This window comes from Eptatretus burgeri, chromosome 10, assembly GCF_056783735.1.
Source record: "Eptatretus burgeri isolate ZD-2024b chromosome 10, Ebu_testis_v1, whole genome shotgun sequence".
In the NCBI taxonomy this organism is placed as follows: domain Eukaryota; kingdom Metazoa; phylum Chordata; class Myxini; order Myxiniformes; family Myxinidae; genus Eptatretus; species Eptatretus burgeri.
Window position 1 is genome coordinate 64709613 of NC_140970.1, and position 17984 is coordinate 64727596.

The 17984-nt window shown below is 42.3% G+C and overlaps 2 protein-coding genes across 11 annotated transcripts in view; one reads left to right on the top strand and one right to left on the bottom strand.

Moving 5' to 3' along the window:
* Positions 1–6970, top strand: part of LOC147018724 (RUN and FYVE domain-containing protein 2-like) — a 78283-nt gene extending 71313 nt beyond the window's left edge. For 6 of the 10 annotated variants that reach the window (XM_085898731.1, XM_085898738.1, XM_085898737.1 and 3 more), the window contains 3 exons: positions 2760–2854; positions 6032–6080; positions 6247–6970. In XM_085898731.1, the coding sequence (XP_085754857.1) occupies positions 2760–2854; positions 6032–6080; positions 6247–6546 (444 nt within the window). In that variant the 3' untranslated portion in view covers positions 6547–6970. The remainder of the gene's footprint in view (positions 1–2759; positions 2855–6031; positions 6081–6246) is intronic. The other 4 variants (XM_085898734.1, XM_085898740.1, XM_085898736.1 and 1 more) reach the window with 3 other exon arrangements.
* A 2-nt stretch (positions 6971–6972) lies between these two features.
* LOC147018725 (heterogeneous nuclear ribonucleoprotein H-like) overlaps positions 6973–17984 on the bottom strand; it is a 47887-nt gene continuing 36875 nt past the window's right edge. The window contains exons 10-12 of the mRNA XM_085898742.1: positions 12940–13075; positions 12782–12844; positions 6973–7327 (exon numbers count right to left, since the gene is read on the bottom strand). Of these exons, the coding sequence (XP_085754868.1) occupies positions 7299–7327; positions 12782–12844; positions 12940–13075 (228 nt within the window). The 3' untranslated portion in view covers positions 6973–7298. The remainder of the gene's footprint in view (positions 7328–12781; positions 12845–12939; positions 13076–17984) is intronic.

A 17984-nucleotide genomic window follows, 5' to 3' on the forward strand; every position in this document is an offset into this window, starting at 1 on the left:
CCTAAACGTGTTTCTAACTTACATCTACCGTGTAATGGCGTATTGGCAGAGTTAAGGGGAATTGGTATATACAAATGGGCTTCACAAGAGGAACCCATCATTGTTCTCGACTCCATGTTGAGTAGATGTCAATGCCAGTTGTATCAGTCGTAGTAATACTATTAGTAGTAGTTGGTGTGCGTGACAATAGTAGTCGTAGTATGTCTGTCAGTCGTAGTAGTAGTAGTAGTAGTAGTAGTATGTCTATGTCAGTCGTAGTAGTAGTATGTCTATGTCAGTAGTAGTATGTGAGCATGATGGGGAGGGTGTGGATGATGATGGATCCTCTTATCGTCCACGAATAGGAGACTTCTTTGCACCATTGTTCGATGTTCTTTTCGGCTAATTTTTTTTTTCCTCATTCCCATGATGAAATATTTTTGTTTTACTTTTTAAAGTATTAAAAACGACTTTGACAAATGCATAATGTACTAGTAATGAACAAAGAACGCTTCGATAACTTATAGATAAGTTTTATACCAACTATTGTTTATCGTGTTTTAGTCGTCCACAACGTATGCCCAACGATAGTCTAGCGTATGCATAGAGTAATAATTCCCAAGCACATTATTCATAGGTTATAAATAAGTCACGGGTACCCTAAACATTACTTTGATGTGTTTCGACGTATGAGGAACTTTCAAGTTGCGTGTTGCGAAGTGTGAACAACGTTCGTGTAGCGTGCTTACAAAACATTACTCATTCGCGTACCTGAAACTTATTTCTAACCTATGTTTCCTCCACATGTTTCGACTTATGAGTAACATACAATTAACGTGTGTCAACGATCGCATAACGTGCCTACAACTTATGGCCAGCGTAGCGGAACGTGTGAGCCAAACGCCGAGTACGTCGTAAAATTTCAAGCATGCAAAATTTTTTGGACAACCAAAAAGTACGTTTTAAACCAGCGTAATACGACCTATGGTAGTGTTTTTCAGCGTGCACCTAACGTACACATAACGTATTCGACGTGTGCCAGCGTTTTAGACAAATTTTTCAAAAATCGGCATACGCTGGCTAAATCGTCAAGGTGTGACAGCCCCTTTTAAGATGATTCGGCATTTTGGCGCACGCGCATGAAATTATATTTTGAAAATAAATGCCGACGTTTACATTTCGGGTTTTGAAACTTTTGCACCTTCGGTGGAAAATGTATAAATATAAAAGGCTAAAAATGTGTTTTATATTTATATTTCATTTCTCCTTCCTTCCTTCTTTGCGAATCGCATCGGCTTTTTTGGCCATCTTCCAGATCATGTGATGATCAAACGGGAAGGAAATTCTAAAATCTGTCCGGTTTGATACAAGATAATATTTTGTACTATCATAATCAATAAACAGTTGCCGAATATCTTGTAGAATGGCAGACTAGATAAGTTTTGAAAATGGCGATTTTTATAACTTGCGTGACCTCGTGACCTTGAACCCAGACAAAAGTTATATCGTTGTGCAACACTCAGACCTCTACCCACATACTAAGTTTCATCAAGATCGGAAAGAAAAATTATGGACGGACGGACATTTGGTCCGGCTTTATTAGATCATCTCAGTAGAGATGACCTAAAAATGATAAAGTAAATAAATCCTAAAGTTGAGGTGCCTCTCAGACTTGAATGCAGACAATGGAGAAACAAAATAAAAAGAAAACCCTTCCTTTCAACTATTCTTGTACTTCGCTTGGCCCAGAGCTAGTCTTTGTGGAACTTGGAATGGAGGCGCTTCTATTCGCATGTGCAGACATGTGCAAATGGTGCCGGTAGCAGGAAAAACATAAGCCAGGCACTCTGCGAGCGGCACTCAACACCAAGGCTCAGAGCCCCAGTGCAGCTGCTAATGACGTACAAGAGACTCGGGATCCGTTTCTCACAACTCACCCAAGAGCCAAAGGCCAGCGTCTTGCTTCACCACGCGAGCCAAATCGCAACACTAATACAAGGATCGTGTCGTCGTCCTCAGCATGTGCTCACCATCCGCTTTCTCCTCTCCATATAATGTGCCTCCACTCTGATCACGGCTCTCCAAAAAATGCGCAAGCCCTGAACTCCCGCCTCCTGATTCTCTTCCGAATCAACTCTGCCTTGTGCGTTCCTCACATTGACCTCGCCTGTGTGCTCTACCGATCTCTAGTCCGAAATAGTCGGAAGCCTCCCACAATGCTCAACCAACCTTCATCCCTCCGCTTCCAGGGCATGGCCTGCTCTCACGAAACCAGGGAAGGCGGGGCTTCTGCTTGCTCGGCACGTCTGCTTGTTCCTCCTCGTGGTTTTGGTTATAAAGACATCGGTAAAGTCACAGAGGGGTGATTACATACTGGGGAAGCTTATTCTTAAACCCTCGCTAATTAACACAACACCGTCCTCTTGTGTATTGGAACGGCTGGTGACATCACTTAAACTCACAGGTTTTCCACTTAATCACATGGAGATGCCTTCTACACGTCCACGGACCAAGCAACTCCACACAATGCTATATTCCCTATTAAATTCTTCCATCTTCCCCCACAAAGATAACAATATTTTATTCATAGGTGTATCTATGAATATATATATATATATATATATATATATATATATATATTTATATATATTATTCAATGAGTAAACATTTCCTGCAACATGAGACACTTGTCAAATTGTATCCATACTTTTTCAGAGGCACAAAGCCCTTTCTCCATTCTTGTACGTACATAACGAGTGCTGCCATAACTCTCTCCCCAGGAACTTGCTGGAATGCGAGAAGAAGCACAGAAGTTGCGCTCGGTGAATCTTGAACAAGAACTCACCAACCGGGAGCTTGGAGGGAAGCTTAGCGAGTGAGGTTGCTTTTTTCAATCTCGCCCACAATACCCTTTTGTCCTTGGCCCATCATGGAATGGTTCCATTTGCACGGTGGTCCACAAATAATTATTTGGTTTTTGGATGTTTGTTTTGAAATCACCTGACTGCCTAACATACCATGCCACCTTCCATTTTGAGGGAAGGTGGCATAAGGGGCTGTTTATATATTAAATACAAAAATGGATTTCACTCAATTTGCCTTTAGATTTCCATTAGCCCCATTTGCATACTTTTGGCACTTAATTGGATGCACTTGTTTGTAATGATTGCATAGATGTATCTCTAAATGATTTCAACAAATAAATATTTTCTCATTTTGTGTTTTTTGATTCTTTATTTTCATTGGTTGTTTTCAAGTAGTTTTTTTTTTTTTTTTTTTTTTTTGAATACCACCTGCATTAAAAAAACAAGCATTTTGCAAGTTGAGACTGGTGGATAACTTTTGTAAGGGGCAGTGTAAAGCCCAGGCTGTTATGCTCATGCACCATACTACTCTCGTCGTACAATTACCATGTATTCTACCTGGCACTCCTTTCAGCTGTGTGATTGGTCATCCAAGGAGGGGGGGGGGAAATAAAAATAAAAAATCCCACATTTTTAGGCTAAGATCATACAAAGAATGGAATGAAAGCACACCATACTCAAAAGTCTTTTCGTTACACACTGTGGGCTTTGTATACATTTTGGGTTCCTCTTCAAACATCCCCCTAGCCTTTGGTATTTGCACAATCCAAGCCAAAGGTCGAGGGTATGAATACAGGCATGGTGTGGCCAATGGTTGATGTGCATGTAAAAAGGGAAATAATCTTGGTCAACAACAAAAGGCACTTCACCTGCATGTGTCTTGTTTCTCTGACAGATTAAATGTATTTAACCCATAATGTTGGCACAATGTATTTGCATGGAATTCTGGGGAAAATTTATCCATCTTGTTTCAGCTGATTCTTGAGCTGGTCGATGTTTATTCTGAAAATGCCAAAAGTAAATGGCAATAAAATTCCATTTAAAAAAATCTGTTCTAAACCAATCCTAAGAGCTGGAGTTTGAGTGTGATTTGAGTATACATTGACAATGACTGGTCAGCTTGTATTGCAAATCCAGATCACTTCTCACCTCCACCCATTCATTCCTTGCCCACCCCCCCCCCCACCTGTGGAACGAACTTCCACATTCTCTTCAAGCTTTTTTTTTTTTTTTTTTTTTTTTCCTTCAGTGTTCACCTCAGATCATCTGCCATCCAAAGCCATTTTCTTCCCTACCCCCTGGTAACCGCAAGCCCACCTATGTCCAAATTCCAGTTTTTACTTCGGAGAGAGTGCTTATGCATCCTCCCCTACCCCTCTTTCCTCACCACATAATTTGTCCAAGTCTCCCTCTATTTTGTCCTTCAACCCTGCTGTTGGTATTTCTCCCCTCCACTGTTCCTTTTGTTGCATCCTGATCCGTTGAATGTTCCAGCTCTTCCATAAGCATTTACCTTGAAAACAAAAACAGCCTCTGGACAAAATGGAAGATCATCCTTGTCTTTTCTCCCCAGAATTCTTTGTAAACATGTGATATCAATAGATCTGGGATCCAGTCGATAGTGTGGATTTGATGATGCTTGTATTGAGGCAAACTTTCTGTGAGACAACTGGTCTGTTTGCTGCATTATCAAAACTAATATAACACTTTGGTTTGAGAATGTCATTCTTTGCCAATATCAAACAATTGGAATTCTTAAAGGGTTTAGGGTTTTAGGTTTAGTGATTTAAGGTCTTAAGGGTTTTGCTTAAAATCTATACAGCACAACCTTTAAAAAAAATTTTTACCACAATTTCACGGAAGCACAAGAGTGCCGTTTGCCACTTCTCCGTTCCATGGATGTAATTGAAAGATGATGTGTAAACAAAACATAAAACTGGAATGGCTGGTTTTGCAAGATTTCAGATTTGAGATGTCTATTTACAGCCGACGAGACGAACGGCATGAACTTTCCCATTATCTAGCCGTTTGTCTCGTTGGCTGTAAGATATCTTCATTTCAGCAAACTTCCTTCGTATTAACGCCTGAGATGAATACGTTGGCTCTTCCTAGGGCTTGCTTAAACCAACTTATTGCTGAAATTGCATCTGTTTCATAAAATGTTTACTTTACTTTAACCAAGTTATTCCCTATCTCTACCCACAATCTTTTCTTTCCCTTCAGTATGTTTTTTTTTTTTTTCAGCACATTAGACCACGATAAAATCTTTCTATCCATAGTAACTTCAATTTTTCTTGGTTCCTGCATTTTTATCCAATATTATTAAATAAACAAATGTTTCTCCATCAGAACTTCCTGAGGTTCAGAATTAAATTTTAGTTTAGTTTTCGTGACAATTTCGAAAGCTACTTTTTTGACTTCCCCCCCCCCCAACATTGTCCTTTCCTGAATACAAATGTATATTTTAGATGAGCACTAGATCCTCCACATCGTCCAATTCCTCTAGAACTGCAATGGCCATCTATTCAACACCTGTTTCCTTTCCTTTCAAATCATCTTTTACACAAACCAGTCTATTACAAAAATATAAAGATTTTGTGAGAGCATTGCATCCTCACTTCGTGCCTGTCTTTACTGAAAACTACAGTGACAGTTTACGATCATTAAACAACCCACAACAAGACTAACTTGAAGCACTACAACAATCCTCTCTCTATCACTGATCCTTCCTAATTAAAGCCTCTTGCAGATTTGCTTATTTCTTGCCCTCCCATCTCTTTTCCTTTTTTTCATTTGAATTCCACTGGGACTGTTGATACATTGCCTTTTTATCCTATGTGCACTTGTTTACTGAGCTTTGATCTTGTTTGGAATAAAATGTGCATGCAAAGATTTATGTACTGGAAGGAAACCAGTTTGTTCCTTGCAACTACATAGGAAGGAATTTTGGTGCATGCAATCTTAATTATTCGGAGAGTTGACGTTAAACCAAGTGGGCTCAGTTGTTGCACTAAAAATATTTGCACTTATTCAGCAAAATACTCGAGGGGTTCGGAATCCGAGTACATGATAACAAAGCTCACAATGAAAACTTGTTAAATTGTATGATTTGCCTGGTGGTTGCTTTGGTTTTTCTTGTGCTCCAACCTGTTTGGTTTTTTTTTTTCTTTCTTTCTTTTTTTGTTCAGATCAAAGCTGAAAATGGAAGACATTAAGGAGGTGAATAAGGCATTGCAGGTAAGCTTGCAAGTATGTCTAAAATGATGATGAAAATCCGAATTTTTGATTTGGTTCCCATTAATCTTCTCTTTTTCAAATATTATACATGTACTCTCTTGATGACATTGGTCGGAAACTGAAGTTAATGCTTCTTTTAAAATACTAAGCATTGCTTTGGGTTAAGGGACAGGTTTGGTTGAAGGACAGAGAAGCAACAAACTGCAAGTTGTGCGAGAAGGAATTCTCCATCGCTCGGCGAAAAGTAAGGGCACAGCGCTTCTTTACCACACCGAGCACCGGTCGACAGACGTGGTCTTTAACCACCTTTTATTTTGCGCAGCATCACTGCAGGAACTGTGGAGAGATCTTCTGCAGCACCTGCTCTGATAACGAGCTGCCCTTACCATCTGCCCCAAAGCCTGTGCGCGTTTGTGACCTGTGCCATGAGCTGCTGCTGCAGCGGTATTCGTCTGGTACCAACTGAACCAGCCCCATCTCAGTGCATATCACTTCTTTGATATTTTGTATATCTTTTTGCCATGAGTAGGTCTGCTCTGCAGGGCACAAAAGGGTAATTTGCTGGGGTGGGGGTGTATAATACGGCACTGCGTTTCCTTGGTTGCCAATGCAGACGAGGACCATTTAACAATTTGGAAACAAAATACTTGTACATAGGAAAATGTCCATTTAACTGACATGAGGGTTGGGAAAAAAAATAGGATTGGCATAAAATACCTTGACACTGCAAACATGGCCACGTTGAATGCCCCCCCTCCCCCCTCCCGTGATGCAGTTCTGACGGTTTATCCTCATTGAAGTTTGGAGGTGAAAAGATGGCCTTTAAATGTTGCCAAATTATTTTGTACTTTTATTTCAATAAATCTTAATTTTTCACTTTCATGACAAAGCATTGTTTGCAGTTTTCTCTTTTTAAATTTTATTTTTTTATTTCCACATTCCCATTTCCTGTAATGTTGCTATTGTTGGATTGGAATAACCAAGCAACCCAAAAAAAACAATTTAAACAAACTCAAGTTGGTTAACCTTTTGCCATCTTATTTTAACATTGTTATCAATTCCCACAAGCTAAACCCACACCACAAACAGTTATGCACAATTTCAAACAAACGATGTTTCCTCACCACCACCATCACCACCATCCAAGAAATCCATTTATTTCTGAACCCACTTGAGGTTGAACAGTTGTCTCACTGCTCCATTAGGATCACAGCTGTCTTAGACCTCCAGCGAGATGCCAGGATTCCCTGGAAGAAAGAAAAATTTCAGAGTAGGATGTTTTCATCAAATGAAGCTTGAGGTGTAAATCACTGTTTATGAAATTACAGCATTAAATTTTATGTGCAGCAATTAATTATATACTCAGTGGCCACCATTGAGGATCAACATAAAAGGTGAAAATCTATGACCAGAAGCATTCCCAATCAACACTGCTGGGAAGTTACTGAGAATGTGCTCAAATGCCCATTCTACCATGAGTTTGAAAGCAACAAATGAGTTCTATGCGACTGCAAATCTCTAACGGTGGTGGATCAAGTACATCGATGCTCAAAGCTGCTTCTGTTGGCACAGGCACTGACTTTACAACGGGTATAATATACTTTATTACATGCTTTGACATTATGATGTTGAGCACAAAGGAAAACTGAGCAGGGTCAGTTCAAAAGGATAATCTTCGATTTCATGAATGAAAGAAGAATCTCACCAGTTATAGTAAATGCAACTTAACATTGGATTCCTGCCATTTCTTAAGATCATCCTAAAAATGTCATCCTGACATCTACGTATTTTTTTTTTAACCCAAAGTGTTAAATAATTATGAATTTACCTGCAAAAAAATTACACTCAACGTCAACTTGGTTAAGTTCTTTTAATTCCACTGAAGAGGTGCTATTGGATACCAGACCATATAGGACAGCTTCCCAGCTTCACCCTCAAGCAAGTGCACTCTGATGGGGTTTTTTTTTCATGTATTCGTACGCAGCCTGTAGCTGCTTGGCTGCATCATTTTTTGGGGACGCAGCTTTACCACTGATGCAATGCCCCATTACCAGCACGCGTGTTCTCACTTTGCTGACCTCGGAAGGATGACAGGCTGTCAACCCACCTGGTGTTAATTCAGTGACATGACGGGCGTGAACTCAAGTTTCTAAGATCTTAGGGCAGCCACCCTAACCATTAAGCCAACACCAGGCTGTACTGTTGTGGTGATTTTCCAGGACTCACATCCACAGTGCATCTGATTTTACATTACCATCAAAATACTTAGCTTCATTCTTCTGCTCTATTTGATTTCCATGCTTATTTCATCTTAATGATTGCACATCTTGCTTTTTGTATTTGTAGAATATCTGTCTCCCCTCCAGTTGTGTTGATGAATTCACATTTTGGATTGATGGTCAACTTCGTCATTGTTTGAATTGTTGCATGTGATTCTGTACCCATCCATTGTATGTATTCTCATGCACTCTGGATGAACAATGTACAGTAATGGTCAAAACTATTTTTACCCTTGCACTTTTTTCAAATAATGCACCATTTCCACCAGAAAAGTGTTGAAGTTAAAAAATATTTTGGTATCCACATACAGTATGTATTTTTGTTTTTCAGTGGAACAAAACAAAAAAAGCTGAAAAAATTATTAAATCTTAGCTTATTCCACACCAAAATCCAAAAATGGCCTGGACAATATTATTGGCACCTTTTAGAAATAATTAGATTTCAAGCCGGTGATTCTGCTTTACTTTGGAATTGAACTCACCTGTGGTGAGTTGCAGGTGCCTACAATATAAAAATCACTTTCAACCAGTTTGTACAGAGAAAATTACCCCTGTGTGGGGGTGACGGTCATCTCCATAATGTTTTTTTACTGTCATAATATAATCGATGAACCGTTGCCAGATATCTCCGAAAATGACAGACTAGATAGGTTTTGAAAATGGCGACTTTCACAACTTTCGTGACCTTAACGTGACCCTGACCTTGAATCCGGGAAAAAATATGTCGTTGGGTATCACTCATCGACCTCTACCCACATACCAAATTTCATCAAGATCGGAAGTAAGTTTTCTTTGTACCAGCAGATGTTTTTGACCATCTTCCAGGTTACGTGGCGGCCAAACGGGATGGAAATTCAAAAATCTGTCCGGTTAGATACAAGATATTTTTTACTATCATAATCAATAAACAGTTGCCGAATATCTTGTAGAATGGCAGACGAGATAGGTTTTGAAAATGGTGATTTTTATAACTTACATGACCTCGTGACCTTGACCCCGGACAAAAGTTATATCGTTGTGCAACACTCATCGACCTCCACCCACATACTAAGTTTCATCAAGATCGGAAAGAAATTGTTGACGGACGGATGGACATTTGGTCCGGATTTATTGGGTCATCTCAGTAGAGATGACCTAAAAAGGAGTCATTCTGCTGTTTTGTATCACTGTACTGCAATGAGCATGGAGAAAAGAAAGAAAACCAGATAATTGTCTGAGGTCAGACAAGTTTGTTGCTAAGCATGCACAATCTCAAGGCCACAAGTCCATCTCCAGAGACCTTGATGTTCCTGTGTCCACCGTACGCAATGTTATCAGGAAGTTTAAGGCCCATGGCACAGCAGCCAACCTCAATGGACATGGCTGCAAGAGGAAACTTGATTGAAGGTTGCAGTGAAGGATTGTTCAAATGGTGGAGAAAACACCTCGATCAACTGCCAAACAGATTTGAGCTGACCTTCAGACACAAGGTTCGACAGTTTCAACTCGCACCATCCGTCACCAACTCAATGAAAAGGGGGTTCCCTGTTAGGAGACCCAAGAGGACCCAATTGCTGAGAGAAACATAAGAAAGCCCAATTGGAGTTTGCTAAAACACACCTGAACAAGCCAAAATCCTTCTGGGAAAATGTCCTGTGGACATTAGAGATTTTTTGGTAAAGCACATCATCTCTGTTTACAGAAAACAAAATGAAGCCTCCAAAGAAAATAACACCTTCCCTACAGTCAAACATTTAGGAGGTTCAGTGATGTTTTGGGGTTGCTGTGCTGCTTCTGGCACTGGGTGCCATGAATGTGTGGATGGCATCATGAAATCAGGAGATTGCCAAGGCATTTTGGAGCGCAATGTTCAACCCAGTGTCAGAAAGCTGGGTCTCCGTCGAAGGTCATGGGTCTTGCAGCAGGACAATGACCCCAAACACACTTCAAAAACACCCAGGATTGGTTCAAGACAAAACGCTGGATTGTTCTGACGTGGTCAGCAATGAGTCCAGATCTAAATTCCATTGAACACCTGTGGGGAGATCTGAAAACAGCAGTTGGGAGAAGGCACCCTTCAAATCTGGCAGAACTGGAGCAGTTTGCATAAGAGTGGGCCAAACTGCCAGTCAAGTTGTGGGAAGCTTCTTTCACGGCTATGGGAAGTGCTTGACTGCAGTTATTTTGTCCAAAGGCTGTGCTTCCAAATATTTAGTCACTGCTATTTCTTTTTATTTTCTGATTTAAAAGGATATATTAAGTTCTGAATCAAAAACAAAGGTTCTGTAATATTAACAGTGAAATAAAGAATTGTGGAGACCAAGTACTTTTGTCAATTTCAACTTCTTTTTAGAGAAAATTGTGAGTTATTTGAAAAAAAAAAAAAAAAAGTGCAAGGGTGCCAATAGTTTTGGCCACAACTGTAGACTCGGTCTCACTTGTGTGTAATGCTGGAGAAGTCACTTTCCGCAATATACCCCGTCCTGTCTACATGAGGCAAATATCATCTGCAACACTCGGTTCTTCCTGCTGTTCATTTTGAGCCCACAGTATTCCGCATTGATTGTCGTATGCGGTCTTTCTTAATACCCGATGGTAGTACCAGAAGGAAGAGCAATGGTGACAGCATGCAGCCCCATCTAACCCCTTGTACTGATCTCGAAGGCAGGAGATGTCTTGTTACTGCAGATGACATTACATTTCAATCCATAGATCTTTGCTATCATATCAACAAACTTCTCTGATATTCCATCATGGCTGAGTATTTTCCACGTGGATTCTGTGCTCACACTATCAAATGGTTTTTGAAAGTTGATGAAAGTTAAATAGACTTGAATTCCATTTGTTTCTTTGTCCGATGATCATCTGCAGCATGAAGATCTGATCTCTGCACCCTCTTCCTTCGGAACCAGCTCGTTCTTTCCGAATAACTCTGTCCATGCCATTTTGCATTCTGTACAACATTGTCTTTCACTTTGCTTGCAATTGGTGACAGTGTTATTTCTCTCCAGTTTCCACACTCTGTTCGGTCCCTTTCTAATATCACTTCTTTATATTCCACATTTCCTTAATCAATTTGTCTTAAATGAATGGATGTTGAGACCACATCTGCATTTATGTCCACTCCTGGTGCCTTTCCACTTTTCAGACTTTTGATGGTATCTTTCACCTCTGACTGTAACAAGTCCTGTGTCAATAGGTAGACCTCACCCAATTGGTGCTGTGACATCTGCCAGCTGTCTATATTCTTGCTCACTCTCTTTACTTCCTTGTTTCTTTTTTTTTGTAGCTTTTGGTGCGTGGTCAACATCCTTTTTAATTTCATTCCCTTTTATTTATAACTTTCCCATACGTTTCTGTGTTTGGAGTGGGGTCCATGGTTTGTTCTTTGATTCTCTTGTTCCAATCACCTTTGTGGCAGTAAAAATATACTGTACACATGATTAATGATCTTACCGGTTTCATCTGTGGTTTCAAAGGTAATCCCATTTTCCTTCTCCAATGCATCAAATCTATTTTGTATCTCTTATGTTGTTCCTGTAACTCTTCTTTCCCTTGGTTGGCTACATCAAATATTTTGGATCTCTGTACTGGTACTCCTTCCTCTCTTACAGTTTGAGTGCCAAGTGTGCAACCAGCAGATGGTGATCGCCAAATTATATTAACCCCTCTCTTCACTCATACATCCATTCGGGATCTCCTCCATATCCATCCGATCATAAAGTGATCAATGTGGTTGTTTCTTCTGTCAGGTGATGTCCATGTTGTCTTGTGAATGGTCTATTTCACAAAATTCTGCCAGTCCTCCCCCATTATATTTCTGTACTCCAACACCATATTTTCCCATTGTGCGTTCATGCCCTGTATTATCCTCACCCACTTTTGCATTCAGGTCCTTCATTGCACGTATCACTGTGTTTAGATGTTTCACGTCTACAACCCTCTGCAATCTCTGGTATAACCTGTTATTTTGTTCTTCACCGACATTGGGTGGTATTTAGCACTGTATCATCATCATTCTGGAATGTTTAGTGAATAATCTTGCTTTGATTGTTCTTTCACCGATAGGATGCCATTCCATCAGTGACTTGTCCACTCCTTTATTCAGCAAAAGGCCCTTTGCATATACTGATCATTTGCCACAGCAAAATACATTCACCTCACTTCCCTCAAATATTAATTGATGTCTTTCATAAAGAGTAGGTGGAGTTATTGCCGGCACCCCGGCAAAGCTCGAAAATCCTTCCCCGACGACTGCTGCAAAGGCAAAACTCAGTGTAATCCTTGCCATGAACCTGCTTTGGCAGCATTGGACCTGTGTTGCATTAGAACACCATGTAGACAGAAAGAAGCAGGATAATTTGACACAAAAACTTAACTTTACCAATTGACAGGTACTTTCCAGTGTGACGAACTTTGGATTTAAACAATTTCACCACTTACCAAGACCATACCCCCCACCAGATGTGGAAGTGGAATTGAGGAAAAGCTCCACATAGCGGTGTTCTGCAGAAAACACGATTGTCACAAATGTGTAACCACTTTGATGAGCAGGCTTGGAATCATTGTATCAAAAATCATATACATTGATCTATATTTACTCATGTGTGCCTTGTCCTTGCTCATTGCAGCCACTGCATCCTCATGGGAGGTGAAATCTACATCTGCCTCTCCTGTAGCACGTCCATTAGGCTCGTACTCAATGTGAACCTTTACTGGGTTCAGTGGTGCAAAGAACTAGAAAAGGAAAGAATGGGAGAGGATGCAAAAAACAACCGATTACATTCCACAAGGATCGTTCAAATAAAAACTGAACCTGGTGGTGAAAAGGGCAGAAGGCACAAAAAAAAACGCTTTTATAATTAACAAGCTGAAGTACCCGGGAATACCCGGGAAATTTGCCCTATTTTGTGCCCACTAAGCGATACTCACCGTTCGCAGCCACGCTCCCAGCCCATCAACAGGACTCCTGCACCCCTCCAAACGGGTTTCGAGCCCACATTCGCACCAACAGCAAAGCGACCTCCATTTTTGTCAATTTGACTAACCCACTAACTTGCATTACTCTGACCCTGGGGTCACTTGGGTGGGAATCACTCCTCCCCCCAATCACTCATCGCACCATGCATACCACATTCGCTCCATACACACAGGCCCGCTGGCCCTCACTCACTCCATACACACAGGCCCGCTGGCCCTCTTAACCATGAAGCCTTTTGTTATGATTAATACGCCAGCGCACTATTCGAAAGCCATTTTTTTTTTCTAATGGAAATTATATATATATATATATTTTTTTTTTTTTTTTTAATATCTTTTTTTCATTTTTATGGAGAGCCACTTAGCACATCCTGGAGCTGAATGTTAGTTCTATATATGTGTAAAGTTTCATCAAGATTGGTTCACTGGTCTAGGAGCTTATTCGTCACAAAAAAACAGACAGACAGACACGGACAGAAGGACTGCCATTTATATAGTAGATGGTTTATCATAAAATGATTTGGACAAGGTTTTCACAAGGCAACAACACAGACAAATGGAGAAAGTAAAACTCAAACATTCACAATAGAAACTAGAAGGGCACTTGATTGAGCACATACCTCCACCAGGCTGATTAGTTTACGTTTTGTATCCCACCGATAGGCCGGATCTGTTTTCGGACCTGAACTAAAATTTAATTGGCTTGTTTTGTCACCTAACCAACTCATCCACCAAATTTCGTCCGAATCTGTCCAGAACTTTTTGATATATCATGCTGTATATCATTTTAGCCATATCACTCAAGGTTGAAGAATCACTTTTTTAAATTCTGGGATCCAGCTCCAGATTCAGATCACCAAAAGTGAATTAATTCTTCCTTGTTACATACCAAATCTGCACACCAAGTTTCGCCTGAATGCATCCACAACTTTGAGATATGCTTCATGTCGGTTTTAGACCTATCTCTCAATGGTGAAAATCACTTTTAAAATTCTCAGATCCGGATCTTCACCAAAATCTAATCATTTCGTCCTTGTCACATACCCAAGCTCTCCACAAATTTCATCCAAATCCATCAACTGAGATATTTTGTTCACAAGTAAACAGACAGACAGGGGTGAAAAGAAAACCTCCATCCACCTTCAGTGGTGGAGGTAATAACGAAAACCAAACCCAAACTATGGCACCTAAATACCAGATTCATACGACAAAGGGGAACAAAACAGGCAAGGACTTGAGGCAGGGTTGTATTGGTTAAGGCCCCACCAAGATTCTGTAATCATACAGGTTGGCACTACACAGACGAAGCGAGGCTCAGGGAGCGATGGACAAGCAGAGGAATGGCGATGAGAGAAGCCAAGCAGAGAGAGATGTCTGTTTCGTGGACAACGAAGCGGAGAGAGCACCCATGAAAGGGACCCCCCCACCCCACGCCCCTCACCCCATAGCACACAAGGATGCAGATCCCAGTCCTTTCAAGTTACAGCAGACATCAATGTTTGCTCCTGGCACTGTCTAAATATCCCAAAAAGCATATCCACAGTGCCATTAATGCCTGCGGCCACAACTCCTTCACCCGTCAAGTCAGGTATGGGAGCATGCGCCGGAGCAGCATGTCGCTGCATCCACTTTCTGCCGGTACTACAGGGCCATCCATCTGGCCATCCCCAGGCAGATGCTTGACCCATCCCCATCTCCTTGAGATGCTGATGAACCCGATACAACCATGAGACACGTGGTCGGCCCATTGGCCTCCTCCACTCACGAGGCTCCCTCGCTGAGAGAATCTGCTGAGCAGGAAAACGAGCCACATGTCCATACAGCCGCAGCTGACGCTCACAGACTATGCAGGTAACAAATCTCATTTGAGTCTCTCAGGAACTGCTCGTTGGACACAAAGTCTGACCAGCGACAGCCAAGGATTCTCTGAAGAGACCTAGTACCAAAGGAATTAAGTTGCCATCTCAGATCCCTGGTCAGAGTCCAAGTCTCACATCTGTAGAGCAAGACTGGAAGCACCAAGGACCTGAAGACTCGGACTTTCGTCGTCCTACACAGGTACCGGCAGCGTCACACCCCATGATCCAGTGAATCCGTGACTCCCCAGGCCTGACCCAGACACCTATTGACCTCTGGCTCCCAGCCAGCAGAGACATGAATATCACTGCCAAGGTAAGTGAATCTCTCCATGACCTCAACATCTTCACCACAAACAGGTACAGACAAGATGGCAGCATCCAAGATGTCATTGAAAGCCTGGATCTTAGTTTTGACACAGGAAACTCGTAATCCCAGCGGCTCCGACTCTTCATTCAGCATCTCGAGGACCCCCAAAAGGATATCCAGAGTCTCCACAAAGATGACCGCATCATCTGCGAAATGAAGGTCAAAGATGTTGACATTCCCAAATGATGCACCGCAGCTTGATCTCTCTGACATCCTCCCCAGAATCCAGTCCATACAAGTGCTGAAAAGTGTGGGGGCCAGTACACACCCCTAACGAACTCCAGTAACAACTGGAAATAAGTCAGAGATGGTACCGCCACATCTCACAGCACTCTCAGTATTAGAGTAGAGTTCAGACATCAGATTGATCAATTTTGGTGGCACCCCATGAAGACCAAGAATCCTCCAGAGGGAATTCCAATTCACTGAATCGAACGCTTTACAGAGATCAACACAGGCTGCAAGCAGCCCCTGCTAAAACTCTCGTCTGCGTTGAGGTGAGGACCCGAAGAGCAAGGATACGGTGAATCGTTAACCTCTTTGGTGTAAAGCCTGACTGCTCTAGACGGTGGTGCTCAAGCAAATGATGGCAAACCCTATAAATAATTATCTGAGCAAAGATCTTGCCCGGAACTGAGAGCAGCGTCACCCCTCTGTAGATCACCCTTCCCTTTCCAGAGAGGAACAACAAGGCCCTTCTTCCAGTTAGTTGCGATGCTGCCTGTGTTCCAGGCAGAGCACAAAACGGCATGCAATGACACGAGTGCAGCATTTCCACCAGCCTTGAGAAGTTCAGCATGGATGCCACAGATCCCAGAAGCTTTACCCCATTTCAACCGGTTTATCACAGCCTGTGTTTCCACAAACGAAGGTGGACCACAGTTGATTGGAGGATCAGCAATAGGGATAGCAACACCCCTGACATCCAACTGAACAGCTGGAGGATCAGCCTGGTACAGCCACTCAAAGTAAGCGGGCCTTCACTTCGGACTCCTCTCTTAAGAGCCTACCACCTCTGCTCCAACTGCAGTACACCGAGGTACAGGCTTGGAGGAACACAACGTGCGAATTCCCCTGTTGGCAAGAAGAGAATCACTTGACCACAGGTGATGTGCTACCCCCTCACACATAGGCCTCCTTGTCCACCCTGAGCGCACATACAGTTTTACGCCTCAGCTCTGCCATTCAGCCTGGCCATGCGACTGGTCAATGGTATCCAGTGTCCGTTGAGACAAAAATTGTGCTTCGCCCAACAGTGAGTTCCAAGACATCCATGGGCAACATCAAGGACAGTGGTCTTGAAGGCACTCCACAACATTTCAGGATTTCCCAAAGCACCCAGACCCCCCAAATTTCCACTCAACCTGTTCGCAAGCTCCTCAGCTACCCTCTCATCCTTGAACTTGCCAACATCCAGCTGAGGCTGGAATGGTACCATTCTTCCAGTTTTAAGCTGAAACTTCAGAGTTGCTACAACAAGCATGTGGTCGGTATTGAGGAAATGAGCACTCCGGAAGATCCTGCAATTGTGAATCATCCTCCAGCGATCATCAACGAGCACATGGTCAATCTCCTTTGCCACACCACCAGCGTTGGAATACGAAGTCCAGCGATGAGTTTGTGGGCGCTGAAACCATGAACCAGCTACCCTAAGTCCATCACTTCTTGCAAAGTCAAGGAACTTGGTGCTATTCTGCTTCACAGTTCCAGACCCATGGGGACCAACACGTTTTATAACCAGCCGATGCATTGAAATCCCCCAAAACTAGAAGAGTATCTCACCTGGGGCACTGATCAACCACAGACTCAAGCGTGGCATAGAATATATCCCTCACGGTGAGATCACTCGCCTCAGTCGGAGCATACACAGAGACCAAAGTAACGACACCCAAGGAGTGACAAATTCTTCGTCTCATAATACTCTCGTTGACCAGTGTTACCTCAATTACCATTGGAATAAGCTTATTGGACACAGCTACAGCAACTCCTTGGGCATGGTAACCATCAGAGTGACCAGACCAATAGTAGGTGTAACCACCACCATGATCTCACCGCAATCCGATTTCCAAACCTCAGAGTGCTGCAATACCAATGTCCAAACGCTTGAGCTCAGATGATAACAGAGACAGGTGATCATCCTCTCTTCGGTAAAGGACATTCCAGGCACCCACCCGAAGGGACGACCTCAGGTTAACCCAAGGAGACCGCCGTCTGGTGGACGACACCTCAGCACCACACCGACACACTACCGCAATCTGACCTGGGAAAGTTATCCCGTGGTCTTCCTCCCATCAAAGAGTTGGGGTCCCGAAGACTTTGCCCCAATCCCGTCTTCCAGTAAGCTGCCCTGGGGAGGGCAGCTGCACAGGAGGTACTCCCATGGAATGGATTTTCAGATTTCTTTGCAGTACGTTTTGCGGAATGAAGGGTTTTTCCGGTG